Source organism: Drosophila ficusphila, unplaced genomic scaffold, assembly GCF_018152265.1.
Source record: "Drosophila ficusphila isolate 14025-0441.05 unplaced genomic scaffold, ASM1815226v1 contig_198, whole genome shotgun sequence".
NCBI lineage: Eukaryota > Metazoa > Arthropoda > Insecta > Diptera > Drosophilidae > Drosophila > Drosophila ficusphila.
Genome location: NW_025064092.1, coordinates 13,541,036 through 13,562,769, shown reverse-complemented (window position 1 = coordinate 13,562,769; position 21,734 = coordinate 13,541,036). Strand labels below are relative to the sequence as shown.

General features: G+C 49.0%; 8 protein-coding genes and 1 long non-coding RNA gene across 9 annotated transcripts; 5 read left to right on the top strand and 4 right to left on the bottom strand.

Annotated features, from left to right (window-relative positions):
* Positions 1 to 2,173: 2,173 nt before the first annotated feature.
* Positions 2,174 to 5,010, bottom strand: LOC108097383 (alpha-tocopherol transfer protein). Its single transcript, XM_017199636.2, has 6 exons — positions 4,667 to 5,010; positions 4,084 to 4,243; positions 3,290 to 3,371; positions 2,968 to 3,210; positions 2,719 to 2,903; positions 2,174 to 2,649 (listed from the first exon to the last, which is right to left on the bottom strand). The coding sequence occupies exons 1-6, from the start codon at positions 4,767 to 4,769 to the stop codon at positions 2,535 to 2,537; spliced, it is 888 nt and encodes a 295-aa protein (XP_017055125.1). The 5' UTR covers positions 4,770 to 5,010; the 3' UTR covers positions 2,174 to 2,534.
* A 1,004-nt stretch (positions 5,011 to 6,014) lies between these two features.
* On the top strand, positions 6,015 to 6,335 carry LOC108097385. The gene is made up of 2 exons (XR_001771771.1): positions 6,015 to 6,104; positions 6,167 to 6,335. It is a non-coding gene; the product is annotated as an uncharacterized LOC108097385 (long non-coding RNA).
* Positions 6,336 to 7,563: 1,228 nt separating this feature from the next.
* LOC108097350 (zinc finger protein 865) lies at positions 7,564 to 9,715 on the top strand. Its single transcript, XM_017199585.1, has 4 exons — positions 7,564 to 7,820; positions 7,888 to 8,963; positions 9,015 to 9,201; positions 9,255 to 9,715. Exons 1-4 carry the CDS (start codon positions 7,656 to 7,658, stop codon positions 9,471 to 9,473), a joined length of 1,647 nt encoding a protein of 548 aa, XP_017055074.1. The 5' UTR covers positions 7,564 to 7,655; the 3' UTR covers positions 9,474 to 9,715.
* Positions 9,716 to 9,797: 82 nt separating this feature from the next.
* On the bottom strand, positions 9,798 to 10,539 carry LOC108097351. The gene has a single exon (XM_017199586.2). It carries the CDS (start codon positions 10,307 to 10,309, stop codon positions 9,857 to 9,859), a length of 453 nt encoding a protein of 150 aa, XP_017055075.1. The 5' UTR covers positions 10,310 to 10,539; the 3' UTR covers positions 9,798 to 9,856.
* A 306-nt stretch (positions 10,540 to 10,845) lies between these two features.
* LOC108097279 (PHD finger protein 12) lies at positions 10,846 to 14,382 on the top strand. Its single transcript, XM_017199480.2, has 5 exons — positions 10,846 to 10,998; positions 11,132 to 11,322; positions 11,390 to 12,074; positions 12,137 to 13,656; positions 13,724 to 14,382. Exons 1-5 carry the CDS (start codon positions 10,951 to 10,953, stop codon positions 13,911 to 13,913), a joined length of 2,634 nt encoding a protein of 877 aa, XP_017054969.1. The 5' UTR covers positions 10,846 to 10,950; the 3' UTR covers positions 13,914 to 14,382.
* Positions 14,383 to 14,467: 85 nt separating this feature from the next.
* On the top strand, positions 14,468 to 15,748 carry LOC108097281. Its single transcript, XM_017199482.2, has 2 exons — positions 14,468 to 15,019; positions 15,092 to 15,748. The coding sequence occupies exons 1-2, from the start codon at positions 14,691 to 14,693 to the stop codon at positions 15,657 to 15,659; spliced, it is 897 nt and encodes a 298-aa protein (XP_017054971.1). The 5' UTR covers positions 14,468 to 14,690; the 3' UTR covers positions 15,660 to 15,748.
* Positions 15,668 to 17,621, bottom strand: LOC108097280 (mitochondrial ribonuclease P catalytic subunit). The gene is made up of 2 exons (XM_017199481.2): positions 16,182 to 17,621; positions 15,668 to 16,121 (listed from the first exon to the last, which is right to left on the bottom strand). Exons 1-2 carry the CDS (start codon positions 17,444 to 17,446, stop codon positions 15,758 to 15,760), a joined length of 1,629 nt encoding a protein of 542 aa, XP_017054970.1. The 5' UTR covers positions 17,447 to 17,621; the 3' UTR covers positions 15,668 to 15,757.
* Positions 17,622 to 18,306: 685 nt separating this feature from the next.
* Positions 18,307 to 19,996, top strand: LOC108097250 (26S proteasome regulatory subunit 10B). Its single transcript, XM_017199431.2, has 5 exons — positions 18,307 to 18,524; positions 18,580 to 18,699; positions 18,759 to 19,479; positions 19,549 to 19,689; positions 19,752 to 19,996. Exons 1-5 carry the CDS (start codon positions 18,416 to 18,418, stop codon positions 19,852 to 19,854), a joined length of 1,194 nt encoding a protein of 397 aa, XP_017054920.1. The 5' UTR covers positions 18,307 to 18,415; the 3' UTR covers positions 19,855 to 19,996.
* Positions 19,892 to 21,341, bottom strand: LOC108097249 (tRNA (guanine-N(7)-)-methyltransferase non-catalytic subunit wuho). Its single transcript, XM_017199430.2, is given in 2 exon segments — positions 19,892 to 21,151; positions 21,154 to 21,341. Coding segments are annotated over 2 exon segments (1,245 nt in total). The 5' UTR covers positions 21,280 to 21,341; the 3' UTR covers positions 19,892 to 20,032.
* Between the last annotated feature and the right edge of the window lie 393 nt (positions 21,342 to 21,734).

Genomic DNA, 21,734 nt, shown 5'->3' with positions numbered 1-21,734 from the left:
GGAGCAGAGAACGGAGAGCGGAGAGCGAAGAGCGGAGAAAGCCGAAGGAACCTACGGAGGAAGTAGGGGAAGTCGTCGGCCAACTGCACTCGTATATAGAGTGCAGCGTAAGCTTTTCGGGCTTGGGCATGCTAATGGGGTCACCACGCCCACCCACACCGCCCCCTTTTACAGCTGCGATTGTTGTGGCAGAATGCAAAATTGATCAATTTGGGCGTCACGTCTGCCGGAGACTCTCGCTCTCTGTCACAAACGCAAACCCAATTCGAAAGCCCATTCCATCCAATTTCATCCTCACACTCGGATATTCTTTCTGCCCATCATGTGCAAATATGTATAATTTATGCCCACTTCTCGGGGACTCGAAGCCCCAGGGACGAGGTTTCGGCTAACGCCCTAATTGTGTTGGTAGTCATAATGCAATTGAAGGGTTGACTGCTGGCCATCGAGGGGGAGTTGCAGTAGGTGTGGGTTGGGTTGGTCGGGTGAGTCGAGTGGTTCGGGTCGTGGGTCCTTCCGACTGAAGCTCAAAGGTGCCGCTGAAGTCTCTAAGGATTTGAAATCGCTTTAAATCTGGCAAGGCTTTTTATCAACTAGATTTTCAACCAACACCACATATATATACTGTTTCCAAGTTCTAGGAAAAGTATTATCACCTATAATAAGCTAACAAACTTGGTATACATGTTATTATTTTGTTTACTCTTTGAGAAGGAATTTGATTTAGTTTGGCTGTTGAAATATCCTTAAAAATCAACTGAAACAAAGGGTATCGATTGGCAAGGGGAGTCACAAAAACGCACCCACCAAAGGATCCACTTGCATTGTCCCTTCAAACAGGCATCCTCCCCCGCAAAACCACCCTTCAGAAAGGCAGGGTTGCCACATAATTCGATTACCATGCATGCAATCGCATGCATTGCACATCTGGTTTCGGATGAAAGTGTAAGTCCCCCAACAGTCCACCCAGACCACGTACCACCCACCGCCCACTGCCCACCTCCCAGGGGTGGGAGTGGCACGTAGCACACTGATGGATGAGTTGCAGCGCTAAGTGGCGTTAAATCCGGGAATTTGGAGCAGGGAGACCATTGGGCCACCAGTACACCGCGCGAAAAGTGTGATTGAAAGTAAAGTCGATTATGATATCAATATAATGAACTTACCTATCAATTACTTCCTAACTATTCAACTGAGAGCAAACATGTTTCCTTTTATTTCTTGTATACCTTAAACCATTTCTCCCCATTATTTTGCAAGGCAATTCTCTCAGTGCAACCATGTATGTAGCTTGACCAACTCATGGGAGTGGACACCAGTGGCTAAACAGAGGCGATGCAGCACTGGATCTGAGCACACTTTCCACCAAACCACACTTTAATATGTCAGCCACACGACTCGTAGACATATTCCAAGTGTCACTGGCCGAATTGCGAATTGTGGGTGTCCGGGTTTCCGAAGTCGTATTGCGGATTGCGGGAATGCGGGAATGCGGATTGCGAATTGTGAAGTGCGGATTGTGGACCGCAAACTGGGTATTGCGGACGAGCCATTGGCCAGGTTGGTTGGTTGCCCAGTCGAACGGATGTGTCGACGAGCACACTACGCCTCAAGGGTCCTTCGGCCTCCACTTTCGGTGCCACACTGCTGCTGTTGCAAAGCCGTTGCCTCTGCTGTTGCTCCCCTTCTCCTGCCACTGCCACACACACTCATTTTGATCACATACAGACACGCACACACGCACACATATGCCATACACACATACGTGCTCCGATTTGTAGGACACTCTTTTGCACTCATCAAAACTGGTAGATAATTGTCTACATTGCTTTGATTCCAAATTCCAAAATAAATGTATTAAAACAGACAATGGTTTAACTGTTTATGACCTTTACCTGCTTTTAGTGAATTATGTAATGCTTGGTTGCCTTGCCAGAACTTCGAAAATGATTTCTCAGTGATCGAAATTTGCACTCCTTTTTGTAGCGGGTTTTTTGCCTCAGTCGCAGGCATCGAATGCACCGGCAGTGATTGGAATTATGCCATTGCATCAAAAATGGAAATCCCGGGCGCGTCTCCTGATTCCCGGTCATTCATTTTCCACACCAGAGTATTCAATTACACAAAATGTGGCCGTTAGCGGCGGTTGTGATAATGAATGAACATGGCCATGTGGAACAAGAGGAGCCTTCTCTTTGAGCATAGCATGTATTTACATAGACCCAAGCCCAGTTGGGAGGTTGAAACGAGAACAGAACAAAAAACAATAGATGGTGGGGTCTAATCCGATTTTCACGTTCAACAGGATTCTGCAAAAGTGCCTTTGGCATTATTAAATTGCGTTCTGTCGCTTCGATTTCTTAGCTCAGAGGAAACCTCTTGAAATAAGAAACCTATTGCTTTGCTGGTTATTAAGTCCAAAATGTCCGAATTATAAAAAGCAAACAGTGTTCGCTTATACAAAATCCTGAAGAAGGCGAAAACCACCACAAAAAAAAACACCATAGATTAAGGTACAGTTGTGCACGCGACGACTAATCAATTTCAAGCGCCCGAAGACTTTGTGTAACTCCAGCGTCCGCGGACTTTCGCTGACCGCTCTTTTTGACCTTGTTTATCTGCCAGTTTTTCGAGTCCATCAAATAGTCCCTGCAAAAAGAAAGGAATTCAAGGAAATTAACTGGAGATCTATGGAGGAGAGCAGGAGGGAGCACTCACCTTTGCTCCTTGAGCAGCTGCATCCACTGCTGCTTCAAGTCCGACATTTTGCCCGCCTCCCCGCCGTACTCCTCCGGCAACATGGAGCGCGGAAAGTGGCCATACGGGGTCTCCGAATCGGGCAAGTGGAAGTGGATCAGCTTGAAGACTTCGCTCTTGATGAAAGGCTTGACCACAGCCATGACCTTGGGATGAAATGAAATAGTTGTGAATTCTGTTGGGAGCATGTAGGTATTATTCCTCGGTTACCTTATCCACAAACAGGGGGCAGTTCAGCACGTGGATCTCCTTGAGCCGCACCGGATGCGCCTCCTGGACGAACTTCATGTACACCCGCAGGGCGCCCAAGGCGGTTTTGGTCAGGTGACGCAGCGTGTATCCAGCCATGTCGAAGATGGGGATTTCCCCCTCTGACAAACGCTCCTCATCTTCCGTGGCGAAGCGGCAGTCGGCGACCATAAAGAACACCTTGATCGCCGCCGTGAAGTTGAACTATCAAATAGAAGAAAACATACATTACATTTAATTCAGAAATAGTTGAAAATATATGACATGATATATGCTTCCTTACCTTTTCCGCATCGAAATCGATCAGGCGATAAAAGAGCAACTTGTTATTCTCGGGGGTCAAGCCGGGCAACGGCACCAGGTCTCTGCGAGTGGAAATGGAAACGTCAGGGAAACGGGCAACTTAATTCTGGGTACCCCATTATCCAGCCAAACCAAACCGGTTTCAAGCCATTGCACTCTGCGTACAGAAACTCTGGGTACAAAAAGCAGCAAGTGAACACTGAAAGCCTGTGAATTCAGCAGGCCTGCGAGATCTAAGCTAATATCAGCCTTTCAGGTGGCACGTAAGGAAATTCAGACGGTACTTCCAATTTTACGGGAGTTTCGGCTAATTAAACGCCGAGTGCACTAAAATCACAGTCCGAGGTTTAGTCGGTATAAAACAGTTTATCTCTCAATAGGTGTTTCCTATAGCTTTTCTGAATTATAGACATACCACAAATTAAAGTGTGTTGTAAACTTGACTGGGTAAATAAAAACATATACGGTTCAGGTTATTTTTAACAATTACGGATTTTTTGTTTGAAATTTAAAATTGCATTTTTAATGCTAAATGGATAAACCCGTCTAACTTGGTAATAAACTCCCTAATGTCTTCAATTTATTACCGTAAAGAGATCTTTATTTCTTTTTTAGGTAGTTAACTAAATCGCATAAACAATTACTTGTACAAAATTGTTTTGTTTCGGTTTTTTGTATAGCCAACTTTTAAAGACGCTAGTTTTAACTAGTAGTTCCGGTTCTTGGGTCCTTGGGCTCCCCTATTTCCCCGATCCCAACTGCTCAGGTACTCACGCTACTTGCAACAACTGCTGGGAGCTGGCGTCCAGGGGATCCCTGTCGATGAAGATGTTCGCGTGCTTGTTGCGGAGTCCGTAGTTGAGCTCCAAGAGCCGCTGGGCAGCCGACGGATCGCAGCGTGTGGAGTGCAGAAAGCGGCGGAGCAGCAAGCGAGCTGCGGAGGAACACAGATTCAGATTCAGGTGCATTCATAAGTCACTGCGGTGCGATGCGGTGGGGTGCGGTGCGGTGGTTACGCAACAGGCAATTGACCCACAGTCACAGTTGGACAAACCGCAACAGCAATAATCACACCGAGAAAAATCTTTAACCATCTTTAACTATAACCATTTTTCAAATAAAATCTAAATAATGTTTATATTGGGAATATATTGGGGAGCATATCGTATCCCAAAATGAGTTGAGAAACCAAGCTTAGATCGTTTCAAATTCCGAATAGAGAACTAAAAAATGCGCGAAGTAACAAAAAAAGAAGAAAGCCGACTATCCGAACCGATTGCAATTTCTTTATGTGTTCTTTGGGGGGAAGATGAAAGCTGGCTATTGCGATTTGACCCACTTGGCTGTACGAACATACATATATTCTGCGGCAGTTGCGGCTGCGACTTAAGCCACTCCTGCAGATCCGAAATCCGTTTCTCCAGCAGGTGATCCTCGTTTTTGTCGTTCATGTGCACCATCCTGCAGAGTTGGCTTCACCGTTACACCCACAAGATATCTCGGAACTATCGGACTTCCGCGAGGGCCCAAGATGCCAAAAGGAGCGACAGCGAGAGTGAGAGCGAGAGGGAATTCTGAGCTGGGAAGCGCGTCTGTGCGACGCTAATTCGCGACTGCAACTGATTGGAACTTTGTTTTTTTGGCTTTTCGTCGAGTCGCAGCCTCAGCTGGCGTCGCTGCTCCAGCCGGCGGCGGTGCTCCAACCGCAAATAATAAATGCTTGGATAACGGCGAAAAGAGGAGAGGACATGGGGGATAACTCTGGCAACTTGCTATGCGATCGTGTAAAGCATTGGCCATTTGGCGTTGCCATATGGCTGTACAAGGGATTCAAAGAAGCAATTTTGCACATAAAACAAAACGAAAACATCACCATAAAAGCCCATGTAATGCGCCAATTTCTGACTTTGCGATCCACGCGAATATTATAACCAAGATCATCACTTTTATATTATATACTCTACTTTCTTTCGCTTTGTATTTTTTTGCTGACCCAAAACAATGGTCTAAATTACCTTTCATTAATTTAGTTTCAGTTTAACACATATGCTAATTTTTCTACACACAAAGAAATCAAGACCCTCTATATAGAATCATAATAAATATTTAATTATTGTTTTATGTGAAGTTTTAAATTTTTTGAGTTGTCGTTAGCAATTTTTTAAGTATAGTATTCATTAAAATAATAAAGATGAACATCTCCAAATAACTCCACGCTCAGCCGTATGGAGCAATTTCGTTGTTGGCTTTTCTGTGTCATAAGGTCGAAAACCGCCTCCTGTTTTGCGTGAGCGTATTGCGTGGGTGCTGCGTGGTTTTTCCGGCTTTCCATCTTTTGGTGTAGGCCATTGTCGCCATGCCAAGTTTGGCGGTTTTTTCTTTCTGTTTTCTTCGTTTGGTTTTGAGTTTTTACGCTTTATCGCGACATTGGCAAACAATTTTCGGCAAGGCGAAGTCGCGCTCCACTTGCTATGCTGCTCTGCTCCCGGCTGAGCTGGCCAACTGAACTGGCTTGGCTTCGGGTCTGTCGGACGTGTTTCGCAAGTTAAGCCCAAGCCAAAACGGCGACAACAAAGCATGAACATGAATTAAAACAAAACTGTCAAAAAGAAGCAGCAGCGGCGAAAGCGAATTCGGTCGCATTTTTGTTGTTGGCCCACAGAACACCACCAAAAATTTAAATTTACCTGACTCGACCAACAATCGACGGTCGTATTACAATGCGAGCCATACAGTCTAACTTCTCTATTTCAAAAGTACATTTTCAAAATTATTTATACGACATGTTGGACACTGTAAGTATAGAATTTTTTCCAAGTTTAAGAACTACTTATTGATTACTATTATTTGTTATTAGCAAGGTTGATTAACAAATGGTGCAAGTTAATACACTTGTGAGTTACACTTTGGATTTGGAAAGAAAAAATTAATCATACGACACGTTGGTTACTTACATTAAACGTTATTTTTAAAACATTTAAACATTCGATTTTGTTACAAGTAAAAAAGACCAAATAACTGTTCAAGTTATGGAATACCGACTGTATCATTCGGCAGCAAATTTAATGCAGCTGTAAACTTATAAAGCTTAAAGCAAACGCAGCAAAAACACGCACAAGTTCACGTTTGAACAGCTTGAAGACAGCTGAGTGGCCTTGAAAATGGAACCTAGCCGGCCCATAAATGCTTTAAAACAAAGCCTATCTCAGACTTTGAAAAAAGTGCTAACTGCCAAATTCAAATGGTCAAACTATGTGAATTATGGACATGTGAATGGTGGCCATCGTTCTTGTCGTTTTTACCGACCTTTGCATTGCCAGTAAGCCGAAAATAAACATTTTATGCCCATTTTACAGAAACCTTAATTGCTTTTATTTTCAAATTGTTAAATAAAATACCAACATTATTTAAAAGTACCGATTTCAAACATGAAGTCAAAGTTTAGAGTGAAAAATTTAAGTTCAGATTGGGCAGTCACGGCAAATGCATATAGCGAAATGCACTTGTCATTTGCCAACAGTGTTTGCATCATTGGGCAAATCAATTAGCTAGAATATTCGCACTTTAAGCCAACTGCGGTTGCAGCATCGTCATGGAAGCGGTCAAAGCAAATTGGCGGTTACAAGTCATGCAAATCACTTGCATTTCGGCAAAGTGAGCAATGATATATGCATATTCAGATAAGATTTAAAAGCTCCACTCTCTGTAGTCGTTTGTGAAATCCCTTAGACGCCAACAAAGTTTGATATCATTGAAAATTAAATATCATTGAACATGGTGTAACTTTTCACGTTTTTAAAAAAAGTTTTTTTGCCCTCCGAATTGTAGCCAAATAATGTAACTGTAATATTTTGGAGTGTTGGTTATTCAGCGTCAATTGTTTGTTTCATAATTTTTAATTTTCAGCTCCCTTACACAACATTGGAATCGTGAGTCTCCGTTTTCTATAAATTTTTTTTTGAAAGTTTACTGCAATCTGATTTAAAATTAATAGTATCGAGTATATAAAATAATAGTATCGGAAATTGTATATTATAGTTCGTTGTTTAAGAGGTCGTTTTTTATTTATAGTGTAAAATAATACAACAAAAATATAAAAAGTATTTCTGTGTATTCAATTTGTAACTGAAATTGCAGCTTTATTTGAATTAAATCAACGTTTTTTAGTAACGTTTTTCGTAACGTTACGTAAGCACACGTAACGCAACAAAACGATAGGCAGGCCAACGGACTGATAGACGTTGTGTGGGCGGCGTGCCATCCTTAGGCGAAAGTGTGACCGTGCGTGTGTGGAGAACACAAACTAATGTTGGAGCAAATCGAATAAAGTAAAATTACAGAATAAAATGATCTGCCGCCTGTGTCTAAACGCGCTGGACGAGCAGAGCGCGGTGGTGCTGTTCGGCGGCGCTAGCGGAGACAGTGTGTCCGCTGCGGAGGACGAGGACGATGCAAAGGCGATGCCGGAAAGCTACTTGGTCCAACTGATCTCGATTCACTTGTACCTCTGCGTGAGTACTCAACGGTTCTTCTCCTGCCCTCCGCCCTCTGCTAATAAGTGTATCCAATCTTCACCAGCTCTCCCGCGACGATGCTATCTCCACCTGCATCTGCACCGAGTGCTGTTCGCAACTGGAGAGCTTCCACAACTTCTGGAAACTGGTGGAGCTCAAGCAGACAACTCTGTGCAGCCAATTCCTGGCCATCGATTGCGATGTTAACTGGTCGGAGGAGAGCACCGAGATGCAGCCAGAGTCGCAGCCCCAGCTGTTTCTGGAGCCGGCGGAGGAGCCCAAAGCTGTGACACCCACAACGGCCAATAAGTTCCCCTGCATGTTCTGCGAGAAGTCCTTCAAGATGCGTCGCTACCTAGAGGAGCACATAGCCACGCATACGGGCGACCGACCGATTCCTTGTCCCTACTGCGAAATGGCCTTTCGCTGCCGCTCGAATATGTACACCCACGTAAAGAGCAAGCACACCACCCAGTGGCTAAAGGCGCGTGAGGAACGGGATGCGGCCAAGTCAGGGCAAAACCACTCAGCCCCGGAGGAGCCTGCTCCCTCGGTTCAAGTTTCTGCTCCGCCTTCTCTTAGCGCTCCTCTTGTTTCCGCAACAAACTCACATATTCCCGGACAACCTGGTCCTGCTACACTCAATCCCACTACCACTCCTGCAGCAACTCCCCTACAATCACCACCCACCCTTCAACAGCTGCCCCTGTCCGTAATCAAGAGCCAGCCGAGCGAGGCCATCAACCTCACCATAACCAAGACTCCGCCGTCCGCCAGCCGGGGCTCGCGCAATCGGGCCAGTCGCCGTAAGACGCACTCGCCCAAAAAGGTCCAGCACACGGAGGGCAGCGATGCCAGCGATGAGGACTCGCCCCAGAAGAGGCTCAAGGAGAACGAGCTCATGCTGGCCAATTATAATGCAGTGGCGGCGGCAGTTGTGGCAGCCGCTTCGCTAACGGGCAGCCCCCCAAATCAAGCCGACAGTCTGCAGCAGCGCTTGTGCGTGAGTCTCCTCCAGCAGCAGCAACAGGAACAATTGTTTGCCGTTATGTCGGCCACAGCAGCAGCAGCTGCGGCGGTGGGCACAAGTAGTGCCAGCACAACGACAACCAGTGGGGCAATGCTAGCTCATCCTTACAGGTGAGTAGGTTGCTTTATTATGAATACGTGCTATTAAAGAATCTCCCACAGCAACCCGCCTGCAGAGACAGAGAAGCGTTCACCGGTTCCGCTAAATGCCGCCATCAATGCTGCACCCGTCTCAGTCATTTGCCCCAACTGCGGCGAGCTTCCCGGTCAGAATCATCGCTGCCTGAGCAAGCCCAAATACGCCTGCGATGTGTGCGGCAAATGCTTCAAAATGAAGCGGTATTTGGAGGTCAGTTTACGCTCTCAACCCTCAAATGCAATTAACAGTGTGTTCTCTTTCAGGAGCACTTTGCCACCCACACGGGCGTCAAGCTGCACACCTGCGCCTTTTGTCCCACGGAGTTCCGGTCCAAGTCGAATATGTACCACCACACCAAGCGCAAACACAAAGCGGAATGGGAGCGGTCGCGGGCTACTCGCTCAGCGGCCAAGGCGGGCGTACAGGAGCAGGTGCAGCACGCCGGTGCGCCTCAGGCGCAGTCAGGACCTGCAGCTGTTTAAGAAAGCCAGGATTCCTGAGGCAGTGCATCTGTAGTCTTAGCACTTTACAATTATACACATACATATTTTTTGCATATTAGCCATAGCGAATACCGAATGTACTTATCCGAAAGTCTCGTGTACTCCACAAAGCCCCGGCGTCTCATCGCCTGGCACCTATTGTGTATACTCCTCTCGTTCTCTATATTGCCTTAACCAGTTGGATTGGATCTGGTTATAAAGTAAACATTAATTTCAACATAGTCGTATTCGTATTACTTATTGTTGGTTGGGGATTCAAATTCGAGGATTCAGGTAAAGTGCAAAACGTAAACAACCTTCCGCTCGTTTACAATTAAATAATCAACGTTTTATTAAAATAACCGGTGAATGTGTAAGTTGTGCTAGTAACACTCGTTCTGAACGGACCTTTCCAAGGAAAAGGTGTACTCCTCGGCCAGTTCATCCACGGACATTTGCCGCGTAAGGAGGGCCAGGATACTGTCCACCTGCATTTGGGTGCTTGCGTAGCGGTCCTTGGTGGCCAACCCGGGGGCCAGCTCGAAGGGAATGTCCTGCAAATAGTTGACGGGTCCTTGGGCACTGGGCTGTTTCACCTGTCCGGATCCGCCCCTGGGTCCTGGCATTGGCGGATAGGGCAGATAACCCGCCGGCGGCATTGGCGGGTACATGGGGCCGGAGGAAGCACCCGGAGGAGCATCCGGTCCTGGTTTTCGTTCTATAAACACAAAATCATCGCTGCTTGTGCCAGGACGGATTCCCTCTGCTGGACCCTGAATGGGCTGGTCCTCTGTGGGCGTCTCTGCCGGCTTACGCTTTCCAAAAATGGAGAACATTGCACTAGTTTAGTCTATTGTTTGGTAAATTGGCGAATTGCGTCGTCTGCCAGCTGAGATGCGCGACTTTTAGCAGCGCTGATTGTTTGGTGGGATTTTCTAGCCAAAAATAGATATATGCTATTTGCAAATTTCGTATTCTTTTGTATATGGAAGTTTACATGATATAAGTCAGAAGATGACAATTTTTTAATTAGGTTTCTACTTTAAAATATATGTAATAATTTTTGTATTGTTAACTGAGCTTATTTGAGGACTTATATGTATCACCCAGGTATCTTTGTTTTTTGTATTTAATGTTGTATACCAATTTTTTTCAATTAAAAAGTATGTTCTGGCTTTTTGTTTTTGTTGATGGGATTAGCCCCAAAAACAAAAAACATACAACATATTAAACCAACAAAAAATTGTTCTGTTTGTTTAAAACTTATCAAAAACAACTTTAGTCTGAAGTGAAGTGTGGTCAGCACTGCCGAACCGTTAACAGTTTATCGATAGACGCCCAGTGAGGCCAGGCAGTGGGCGGATGCGCAGGGCTGCATACCGAATACCGTCGCCCGCCCGCCTACCAGTGAAGTTCTGCTTTGCTTTGCTCCAAGAGATTGATTGTGTACACCGGATAAGAGGAGCCAGCGAAAAAGATGTCAAAAGTGGACCAGGACCCCAACGCCTCGTTGAGCATCATGGAGGTGAGTTCGCCCCAAGGCCGCTTGGGTCAAGCCGCAGCTGCTGCAATTCCCTGGTCAACATTCCAATTGGCGGGGATTGCTCAAGATGCCACATTAACGCATGTGTCTCATTTAACGCTCCTATCCGCCGCAGCAAATCAAGCAGCTAATCCGGCCGCCGCCCAACGAAGACGAGAAGCTGGTGCAGCGGAATAGTAACACGAAGCATCCGTACTACAGGCGACCGGGAAGGGGCCACAACCACGACTACTGCGACGCCTGCGAGGAGGGCGGCAATCTGCTGTGCTGCGACCGCTGTCCCTCGAGCTTCCACCTGCAGTGCCAGTAAGTATCGGTAGCTGCTGCGGTTTCCAGTGCTTATTCTCACTCGTAATCCTTTGTTGCCTCCCAGTGATCCTCCGCTGAGTGAGGAGGACATTCCCAGTGGCCAGTGGCTGTGCCACAGCTGTCGCATGGCCAAGGTCTCCCAGCCGCCGGCTACATCCTCCAAGGCCAGCTCTGTGGAGCGCGTCCCGTCGGCGGGCAGTGGATCGCGGGCAAATACGCCTTCCTCCGGCGATTTGGAGTCCATACCGCTAAAGATCCGCAACCTGCGCAAACGCAGTAACAGCGAACGCAACAGCACTGAGAAGCTGCTGGCCAAGATGCCGTTGGCCATACAGCGGGCCCTCGATCCCAACAAGAAGCCGACGCCGCTGGACGATGTCATCCGGGCGGCCAGCATGCTAAATCCGCAGCAATTTTCCCTGCCACCGGAACTGGAACTGCACACCCAGTTCCCGGGAAACGGCAAGGTGCAGCCCATCCAGCAGACTCATCCGCCGAGCGGCAATGGCGGGCACCGCAAGTGTGCGGGCAATCAGCGCCGCAACTCCAAGCCCTTTGAACTGGACGCACAGGGGCTGGTGCCGCTGCCCGCCAAGACCTGCTTTTATTGCACGCGCTCCTGCAAGCGGGCGCCCCTAATCTCCTGCGACTACTGTCCGCTGTACTATCACCAGGATTGCCTAGATCCCCCATTAACGGCACTGCCAGCTGGATTGTGGATGTGCCCCAATCACGCCGAGAACTTTATAGTAAGTCAATTGCACAAGTACAGCTTTTTGTTTTCGATTTTAATGGGGATATCCCTATAAAGGATGCCAACATGACCAACAGCATTTCGGCCACGGAGCGGGTGCGCCTGTGGAATCGCTTCCACCAGCCGCTGGACCACGAAAACGTCAAGCTGGAGTTCTTCCGGCGGGTCAACACTCGCAATCCGCCCTTCCGCACCAAGACGAACATGCGTGCCCGCGCCCACATCGAGGTGCCGGCCATCGTGCGCTACCACTACGAGCATCCGCCGGCGCTGCTGCCCTCCATGCGCCAAACCCTGCGCTACGATTGGGTGAAGCGTCGCAAGAACCTGCCCACTGAAGTCGAGGAGATCTCCCGGGAGTCGGTCACCGAATCACTGCTCAAGGATCTGGAGGCATTGCGCACAGCTCACGCCAAGTTCCGGGAGATTCAACGGGAATATGGCAGCGTGGAAACGGCGTTGGAGGAGGATAGTGACACAGACCCCAGTCCAGAGGATCCCGAGCTCGAAACAAACTCTCCTGGCGAAAAGGTGAATGGTGGTGGCGCAGATCCAGAGACTACAAAAACGGAAGCGGATGCACAGGCCAAAGATCAGCCTTCGGTTATTAAGCAGGAGTCCAAGGCCAGTCTGGAGCTGGAGGTCAGCTTCGAGGAGGAAGAGGAGGACAACAAGGCGGGCATCATAGATGCGGACCTCTCCCATCTGGACGTGGACATCATCAAGAAGCTGGCCCACCAACGGCTGCAGCAGCTGGTCGAAGAGCACCCCGAGATTGTGACGCAGTACAAGAATCGCACGGCCGCCCGTCGACTGCGGCAGCTGGCATCTTGCGAGGGATCGGATGTGGCCGGAGAAACAACTGGACTCCAGAGCCAACTGGCACCGGAGGACATGAACCGCTTCTCGCTGCTCTTCACCAGCGAAACGTCCTCGATTTTGGCGCAGAAGAACGGCAATGCAGCCGACGAGGATCCCGCCATGGCTCTGCATCCGGCCTTGGCTACGGCGGCGGCGATTGCAGCAGCGGACGCGGCTGCCGAGAGCTACGTGCCGCGTGCCCGCAGCGACACGGAGAAGGCCTACGAGCTTGCCTCGCGGCTGGAGCTCAAACTCCTGCAGTGCAAGGTGCAGGCACGGGCGGTGATCACGCCCCTGGGCGACATGCTCGAGGACAGCCGTTGGTTCAGCTCCCTGGGGCTGGACCACTCGATCTTCATGCGCTACCGAACGCTGTACGTCGGCTACGGCGGCCACTACTCGCCGTCGACGACGCTGGGGCAAACGGAGACTGTGGACCTGTCGGCGATCGGTTACTGCTGCCGCATCTCGCCGCAGCACGCCATCATCTTCTACGACGAGTTCTCCAAGTCGTACGAGCTGATCAACTACTCGGAGTTCGGAACGGAGGTCAATGGCCAGCTGTACGCCTGCGACCTGACCGACAGGATGCCCACACACGCCGGCAAGCGGATGCGGCCGGACGATACGGAGCTGAAGAGGCGAGTCGACGACCTGCTCGACAAGCGGCGGCACATCCATCGCCAGTTCAAGACGCAGAGGAGCGGCGAGGACAGGTAAGTCATGCTAGTAGTTTCCCTTCGAGGTAAAGTATCTCTTACTCACTCACTTGTCTCCCTTTAGATTGGCGCCCATTGTAAAGCCCGCCTGCCGGTGCACGAACGCCGGACCCGTGCCCATGGTACCCGGCGCCTGGGAGGGATCGGCTGTGCTGGCCCACGGCAGCCTGCTGCGCTTCGGCTGCCTGTCGTTCGTGTTCTCGGTGCCGTCGATGGACCTGCTGCAGGCGCAGGCGCGCAGCAAGCGATCGTAGGATCAGGCATCGGAAGGCAGCAGCTGAACTTAGTTTAAGCATACACACACACAGACACAAATCAACTCCAGTGGAGCAGCGCCAATCTCAGTGGGGCAGCTAGTAGCCAGTAGCCAGGTTAGGGATAGCATTCAAGTGAAATCATCTCAATCATCATCGCAATATTACACTTCGACTTCACATGTCTCACATTTTAAAACACACTCAAATCCTCCCATTTTAAAGTTAAGTACATTCGCCATATGATTATTACAAGAAAGCGGATTATGTCGTCGAAAGGGTGAGCCATCTGGGGATCCAATGCTACCGGTAGCTGGCCGCCTTTGGTTGGAGCACCTTTCAGACCCCGAGCTCCGTGTTTACGGATTTAATCATTGTGTTTCGGATGATTCTTTGCCTCCATTAATTTTATTTCTAATTGTATAAAAGTTGTATAAATTGCAAAAATGAAATAAACTTGTAAGGATTACGAGCACAACTATTTTTTTTTAACCCAATTTGTAATAATAAATTTTTGAAAAAAGTTGTAGATTTAAAGTCTATTATAATATCAAATTTCCGATCAAGCAGCCTGGTGGATTTCCTTTGAATCCGTTTTCACTGGGAGCTCTCATAAGGTGTTCAGTTTTCCCAACGCAAATACATAAAATTGTTAGTGCTCTCGTTTTTCGAAACTATCCGTTCGTTAAAAGAAAAAAGTTCAGAAAATTGTTGGTGCTTGCTAAATTTTCAATCCGTTCAAATTGATTGGTCCGTTCTGCCCACCAATTCTCTGTCATGGCGAGCGAAAATGTCTCGGATTGGGATGAGCCGCTGCCCACGTCAACGGACTCGCTGCCCGAGGAGGAGGATCCGGATCCGTGCGCCGAGGAGAACGTAAAGCGGCGCCAGGAAGAGAACCTGGCCAAGCTGCAGTCCTATGTGCGTCGCATGGCCTACCAGCCGGCCATGCCGCCCAAGGCGAAGCCCTACGATGTGGCCCTGTCCAAGCCCAAGATGCACACGCTCATCGACAACTACGAACAGTTCAAGGACGTCTACGATCCGAAGCTGCGGGCCAAGCGGATCAAGCGCATGCTGGGCAAGTACAATGCCATAACAACCGAGTAAGTGCATCCATCCAGAGGTGGCGGTAGTTTGCTGCTGGATAACACGCACGTCTCTTCCGCTTCCAACAGACAGCTGGAGGAGATCCTCAAGAGCAACAAGACGAAGGAGCGGAAGAAGGAGGACTTCCTGAAGCGCAAGCAGGAACTGTACTACAACATGCTGACCAAGTTGGAGCGGCAGTGCCGCACACAGTACCTGAACGTGCTCATCAAGAAGTTCGCCAAGTTCATCGCCCATCTGGCTACCACGATGCGCATCCCGCCGCAGCTGGTCGATCCGTATGCGCGCATGCAGCGCGGCATCTTCTGCAACATCCTGCTGGCCATCGGGGTGCAGCCCACCTCGCAGTCGGCCATCTACTACACCAGCCAGGATGCCATCGAGTACGATGTGTGCCATCGGCTCGCCCACGCTCTGCTCAGTCTGATCATCAAGGCGCTGGACTCGGCCGCCACCCGGGATCCCAACGAACTGGCCAAGCCGGCGGACATGGACTTCGAGATGGACAACCACATCAAGCGGCGGCTCATGTGCGCCGCCGAAAAGAAGCTGATGTACGAGCGCCGCCGCAAGAAGCCGCAGCAGCCGCAGGGCCTCGGAGCGTTCGAGAAGTGCACCCGCTACGATTGCGACTAGGATTCGGATGGGTTTCGGATGGCTTCTCCAGTATATTTTTTGTTGTTAACCTTTGGCTAATATATGTAGTTAATCTCTACACACACACACTCGCTTGGTCACCGCCGCCGCGCCTTTCCAGTGGAGGGGGTTTGATCCCCTAGACTGAGGCACAGCCAGTTCGCAGGCACCTCAAAGCTCTCCGTGGGATGCGGAGTGTACGCCTCGCAGTAGGGCACATGCCAGCTGCCCGCCACCTCGTGGGCACACAGTCGGTGGCGAAGGGGCTCCTTAACTATAATCCGACCCGTTTGCGTCTGGGTGACCAGGGAGAACTGGTGCTGCTGCTGCCAGCGACGGAAGACGGTCTTCAGTTCGGGGCCCAGATGGAAGGCATGGCTGCGCATCAGGTCGCGGGAGAAGAAGTCCGTGTCCTGTCCGCTGCGCAGCGTGGCGTAAAGCAGGAAGGGATCGTCGTGGGACCTGCAAGGACAAACCAGTTATTATTCATCTCGCTTTCTCCTTGGCGCGATGACCACTTACAGATTGCTGGTGAGGAAGACGCTGGCGTTACTGTGGACGTAGTGCATGGCCTGCTTGGACCAGTTGCGCATATGCTCGCGTCCCAAAACCAGGACTCGCTTGTCCTGCTCCCGAAAATGCCGCACCACAGTTGCCACCAGCTTGGCCAGCTGCTGGGGCGATTTTTTGGTGCCTGTGGAGTAGGCCACATTAAGGCCGTCGATCACACAGTCGTAGGGCGCCGTTTTCTCCACGTACTTTTTGAATCTGGCCACCTCCTCGGGTGTGGAGCGCTGAAAGACATCGCGTCGGATGAGCACGCGCTCCAGGAAACACTCGCTGAGCTGCGAAAACTGTTCGTCGCTGATGGCCACCGGCTGGAGGTGCTGCTGGCAGGCCTGGCATTTACCCAGAGGTCCCAAATGCGTGGCCTTCGCCTTTAGATGGTGGGGTACTTTCTGAGCGAGCTTCTGCAAGCGCTCCGCAACTCGCTGACTGACTAGAATCTCGTGGCGCTCGAGAAATTGCAGCAGACGCTGGATCTGGGCAGGCACCTCCGCGGTTTCGCTGGACAGTCGATTGATCAGCGCCAGGTAGACCTCGCATTTGGGCGGCTTGCGGGCCAGGGCCATCTCCTCCATCAGATGCCAGGCGAGCTCTTGCTCCGCGGAACCAACTGAGAAGGCCTTTTCTGCCAGAGCACTATAGGCGGTCACGCTGGGTGCGCTGGTGACCTTCATCATTTCGAGCAGGGGCAGCGCACTTTGCCAATGCTCGCTGGTGGCCACCAATCCGTGGATCAGGTGCTCGCAGCTGCTGGCGTCCAGGGTTTCATGCTCCGCTCGAAGTGTCTGGCAGATTTGCAGGATCTCGGCTTGTTCCGCCTCGCTGAGCGGTCGGTCGTGGTAGGCGGCATTGTAGACCCTTAGTAGGCGACCTAATGTCGCCGGATTGGGCTGGGATCCCCGACTCTGCAGAAACTTCACATAGTTCTTGGCCAGCGGCAGTTGTTGCGGACCACTACACACGCCTAGGATCACAGCGTCCACGTTTTTCACGTTGATGTGCTTGTAGTTGTCCACCAGCGATTGCCGCACCTCCATCCACTCCTCCCCGCTGAGTTCCTGACGACGCTCGAAGAGATCGCGGCGCAGCTGCTCCAAGCGATCCGGCGGCAGACTGCCGAGCTGAGGCCGTCGCTTGTGCTGGCTGGCCATCCATCGCAGGTGGGAGTGACAGCCACCCCGAGGGAGAACATGCTGGAGCAGCAGTCGCAAATTATACATAACCGGCGAGTTTTAGGTAATAATATTCTAATAAGAATTTTTGCCGGTTCTTAGTGTGACCAGTTTGAGTGCGTATCAGGAAACTTAAGACTTAATATTATTTATTAAGCGAGTTAAAATATTATAAAATTGCCGAGAGAAAAAATTTGGACACAGTGTTTACCTAAAGAATGTATATAAGAAGCTTCGGATTAATTAAACACAAAACTTTCTTAATTTTTTTAAATTTTTATGATACAAAATTGACGAGGGAAAAAACACAGTGTGCAGCTAAAGAATGTATAAGCATAGGAAGCTTAGGAAAATTAACCACAAAAATAACTTTATTTATTTTGCGAATTTGAATATTATAAATTTAGGAAGGGAATATAATTCATTAGAATCAACATTATATAAAATTGAACTAAATATTTAATACTTTAATTTAATGATACAAAATTGACGAGAGAAAAACCAGTGTGCAGCTTAAGAATGTATAAGCATAGGAAGCTTTGGAAAATTAACCACAAAAATAACTATATTTATTTTGCGAATTGGAATATTATAAATTTAGCAAGGGAAAATAATTCATTAGAATCAACATTATATAAAATTGAACTAAATATTTAATACACCCTGTAGTCGTTGTCTCATCAAGATACTTGTCTTGTGACTAAAAGAATGAATGTGACTATTTCTGAAACGCAAAAGATATGACAACTTATAATTAATTTTTATCAAAGTATTACTAAAATCAAAATAATTAAATTAAGCATAAGAAAAAACATAAATTTATGTTTTACCACTCCCTGGATCTATTCGATTTATTTACAAGCAATCGATAGCTGTGCCTAAATATGTAAACTTTTAGTATCTTTAAGAATAACATATTGCTGGTCACTCTGAAAAAGCAAAACTGCAACTCACTCAAAATATAATTCGGAATTTAATTGTATCCAGCGAAAAGTAAAACGTAAATCTTCCGGAAAGATGACTGTGACAGCCACGCCGATCCCCGACAATCTGCGGGTGAAAGCCTTCTCCGACTACAGAAAGAAACTGCTGGAGCATAAGGAGATCGAGGGGCGTCTCAAAGAAAGTATGTTCGTCCGCCGATTTTATCCAGCAAGTCCTTAATGAAGGATTATTTTCAGAGCGCGAGGAGATCAAGGAGTTAACCAAGCTGTATGACAAATCTGAGAATGACTTAAAGGCTCTGCAAAGCGTGGGTCAAATCGTGGGCGAGGTACTGAAGCAGTTGACCGAGGATAAATGTGAGATTGCAGCTTGCTTAGGAAAATCCCTGGGTTCTTATTAATCGTCTGGTTTCCAGTCATTGTTAAGGCAACCAATGGACCTCGATACGTGGTCGGATGCCGGCGGCAGCTGGACAAGGCAAAGCTGAAGTCTGGAACCCGTGTTGCTCTTGACATGACAACGCTGACCATCATGAGGTACCTGCCACGTGAGGTGGACCCTCTGGTGTACAACATGTCCCACGAAGACCCCGGTGATGTCACCTACTCTGCCATTGGAGGTCTTACGGAGCAAATTCGCGAACTGCGCGAGGTTATTGAGCTGCCTCTCCTCAATCCTGAGCTGTTCTTGCGCGTCGGCATTACACCGCCAAAGGGTTGTCTGTTGTACGGACCTCCTGGCACCGGAAAGACCCTCCTGGCCCGTGCTGTGGCCTCCCAGCTAGACGCCAACTTCCTAAAGGTCGTGTCCTCTGCGATTGTGGACAAGTACATCGGCGAGAGTGCGCGCCTCATTCGCGAGATGTTCAACTATGCCCGCGACCATCAGCCTTGCATTATTTTCATGGACGAAATCGACGCCATCGGCGGTCGACGCTTCTCCGAGGGCACATCCGCCGATCGCGAGATTCAGCGCACGCTGATGGAGCTCCTCAACCAAATGGACGGTTTCGATTCGCTCGGCCAAGTTAAGATGATCATGGCCACCAATCGCCCGGACACCCTGGATCCCGCCCTGCTGCGTCCGGGTCGCTTGGACAGAAAAATCGAGATTCCGCTGCCCAACGAGCAAGCCAGGTTAGTTAAACCATTAAACCAACATTAAAAATAAGAACCTTAAACTTTATCTTTTCCTTTTTTTTTTAGATTGGAGATCCTTAAAATTCACGCTCTAACGATTGCCAAACACGGCGAAATTGACTACGAGGCCATTGTGAAGCTTTCGGACAACTTCAACGGCGCGGATCTGCGCAATGTGTGCACGGAGGCGGGATTGTTCGCAATCCGGTGAGTGTTATGGTCTTGCATTCGCCTCTCTCATCTAAAACGTTTTTGGGTTTCTTTTCCAGAGCCGAGCGCGAGTATGTTATTCAGGAGGACTTCATGAAGGCGGTGCGCAAGGTGTCGGACAACAAGAAGCTGGAGAGCAAGCTGGACTACAAGCCCGTCTAGGAGCCACTGCCTCGCCCATAGAGTTAACCATTACCCATTTACACACATATACAGATATATATATTATGTCCAACAAACAGACCTGTCACACAAAGTCCGTTTCTTTTCTCCATACGCTAATTAAATGCTATGTAAAGATAAACTTTATGTAATTTTCTTATCGGGCTTCTTTTTGGGATTATCCACACTTTTGCTGCTGCTGCTCCTCGATGCGCCTTTTCTTGCGCTCGAGATAGTCGCTGACGTTGTCAAAGCGCTTCTTGAACCAAACTGATAGGTCCTCGGGAACGAATGGAAGTCCCTCCTCCCCTGAGGCGCCCAGCCCCTCCAGCACCATTTCCAGCCATCCTTCGGGAACTCCGTTGGTCGCCCGCTGGCCTGTGGCAATGTCGTAGACCCTCAGGCTCAATCGATCGTTCTCCGCGCCGGTGACGTAAATTCTGTCGGCTGTTAAAGTAAAGTTGCTGATATTCCAGGAGCCCGCCTCGGCACGCACCATTTGCGCGCCCGTGACACTCCAGGTCTCGTCTGAGCTACGCTCCAAGCGATACAGTCCCAGGGCATCCACGTGGTCGTAGAAGAGCACTGCCGCCTGGTATATACGCTCCGGCTCCAGTTGCCGCACCAGCAGTCGAACCGCCGGAGCCGGCAGTTCGTGCCGCAGAACCTCCTTGCCCTGTATGTAGTTCCAAACGCGCAGCGTCTTGTCCCCCGAGGCGGAGGCTATGTGCTGATCGGTGAGCAATGCCAGCCCTGATACAAACTCTTTGTGACCCAGACAATAGCTGTGGATGTCAAAGGTTGCGGGATAGTTGGTCACCCGTATCTTGTCATCCCGATCGCAGGTGATGATGTGCTGCTGGTCCTCCGACCACAGGATATCGTACACCACGCTCAGGTGGCCGAGCAGCAGACGCGGAGTGGCCTCCACCTCCACACAGTCGTACTGGTAGCAATCGCCCGTCTTGTCCGTGACCAAAACGGAGCTGCTGTCGCTGCAAAAGCGCAGGGCACTGGCTGCTCGGGCTAGTGGTCGGGCCGAGAGCAGGCGTGCGTTCTCCGGCCGCGCGCGGTACAGCAATAACGCTTTTTGGGTTCCATTGGTGGTCACAGCCAACAGCTGTCTGTCTGGTGAGTAGGCTACATTCTGCACGACGGTTGGAACCTCAACTTTGGCTGCTCCCGATCCGGAGGCAGTGGCTTCCGGCTGCTTGGCACCCGCAGCAGCAAGCTGTTGCTCCTTTCCCGGACCTTGTCCGCTCGAAGGACAAGATTCCTGCTCGGCAGAAGAGGGGGCGCCTTCAGGCCGAGGTCGGGAGGGAGCTCGATCTCCTTGAATATCTGCAGGTCGTTGGGATTCACGAACAGCACCCTACGGCCATGACCGACCACTAGTTCGGGCTCCGTGAAGAAAATCGTTGCCATGAAAAGTCCACCGTGCACGTCGGGAAAATAAGAGCGAATCAATGTGACCAGACTGTGCGATCTAAATAATGTGAGGATAGTTTATACCTCTGAATAATCCAACATATGCCATTAATCGGGTATCAAATTAATTCTATCACTTTCTGGACTTATAATTTAATTGGAATCATTTTCTAGATAGCTAAGAAAACTTTTAACCCCACTTTATCGTCTGAGAAGTTTACCTATATAAGTTTTCCTTATTAAATATTTATTAGAAGCATTCTTTAAACAGAAATGAAAACAACGTTGCCACCCTCTAGCGTGTTCATAATAGTTAAAAATCTATGCAAATAATAAAAATATATTTAAAGAGACTATCAGCTCACATACAGTAACCGAGAGTTGTTTGAGCTGATGAATTGCAATTATAATACCTTTTGTAAGGGTATAGAAAAAGTTACTCAGTAAAACTG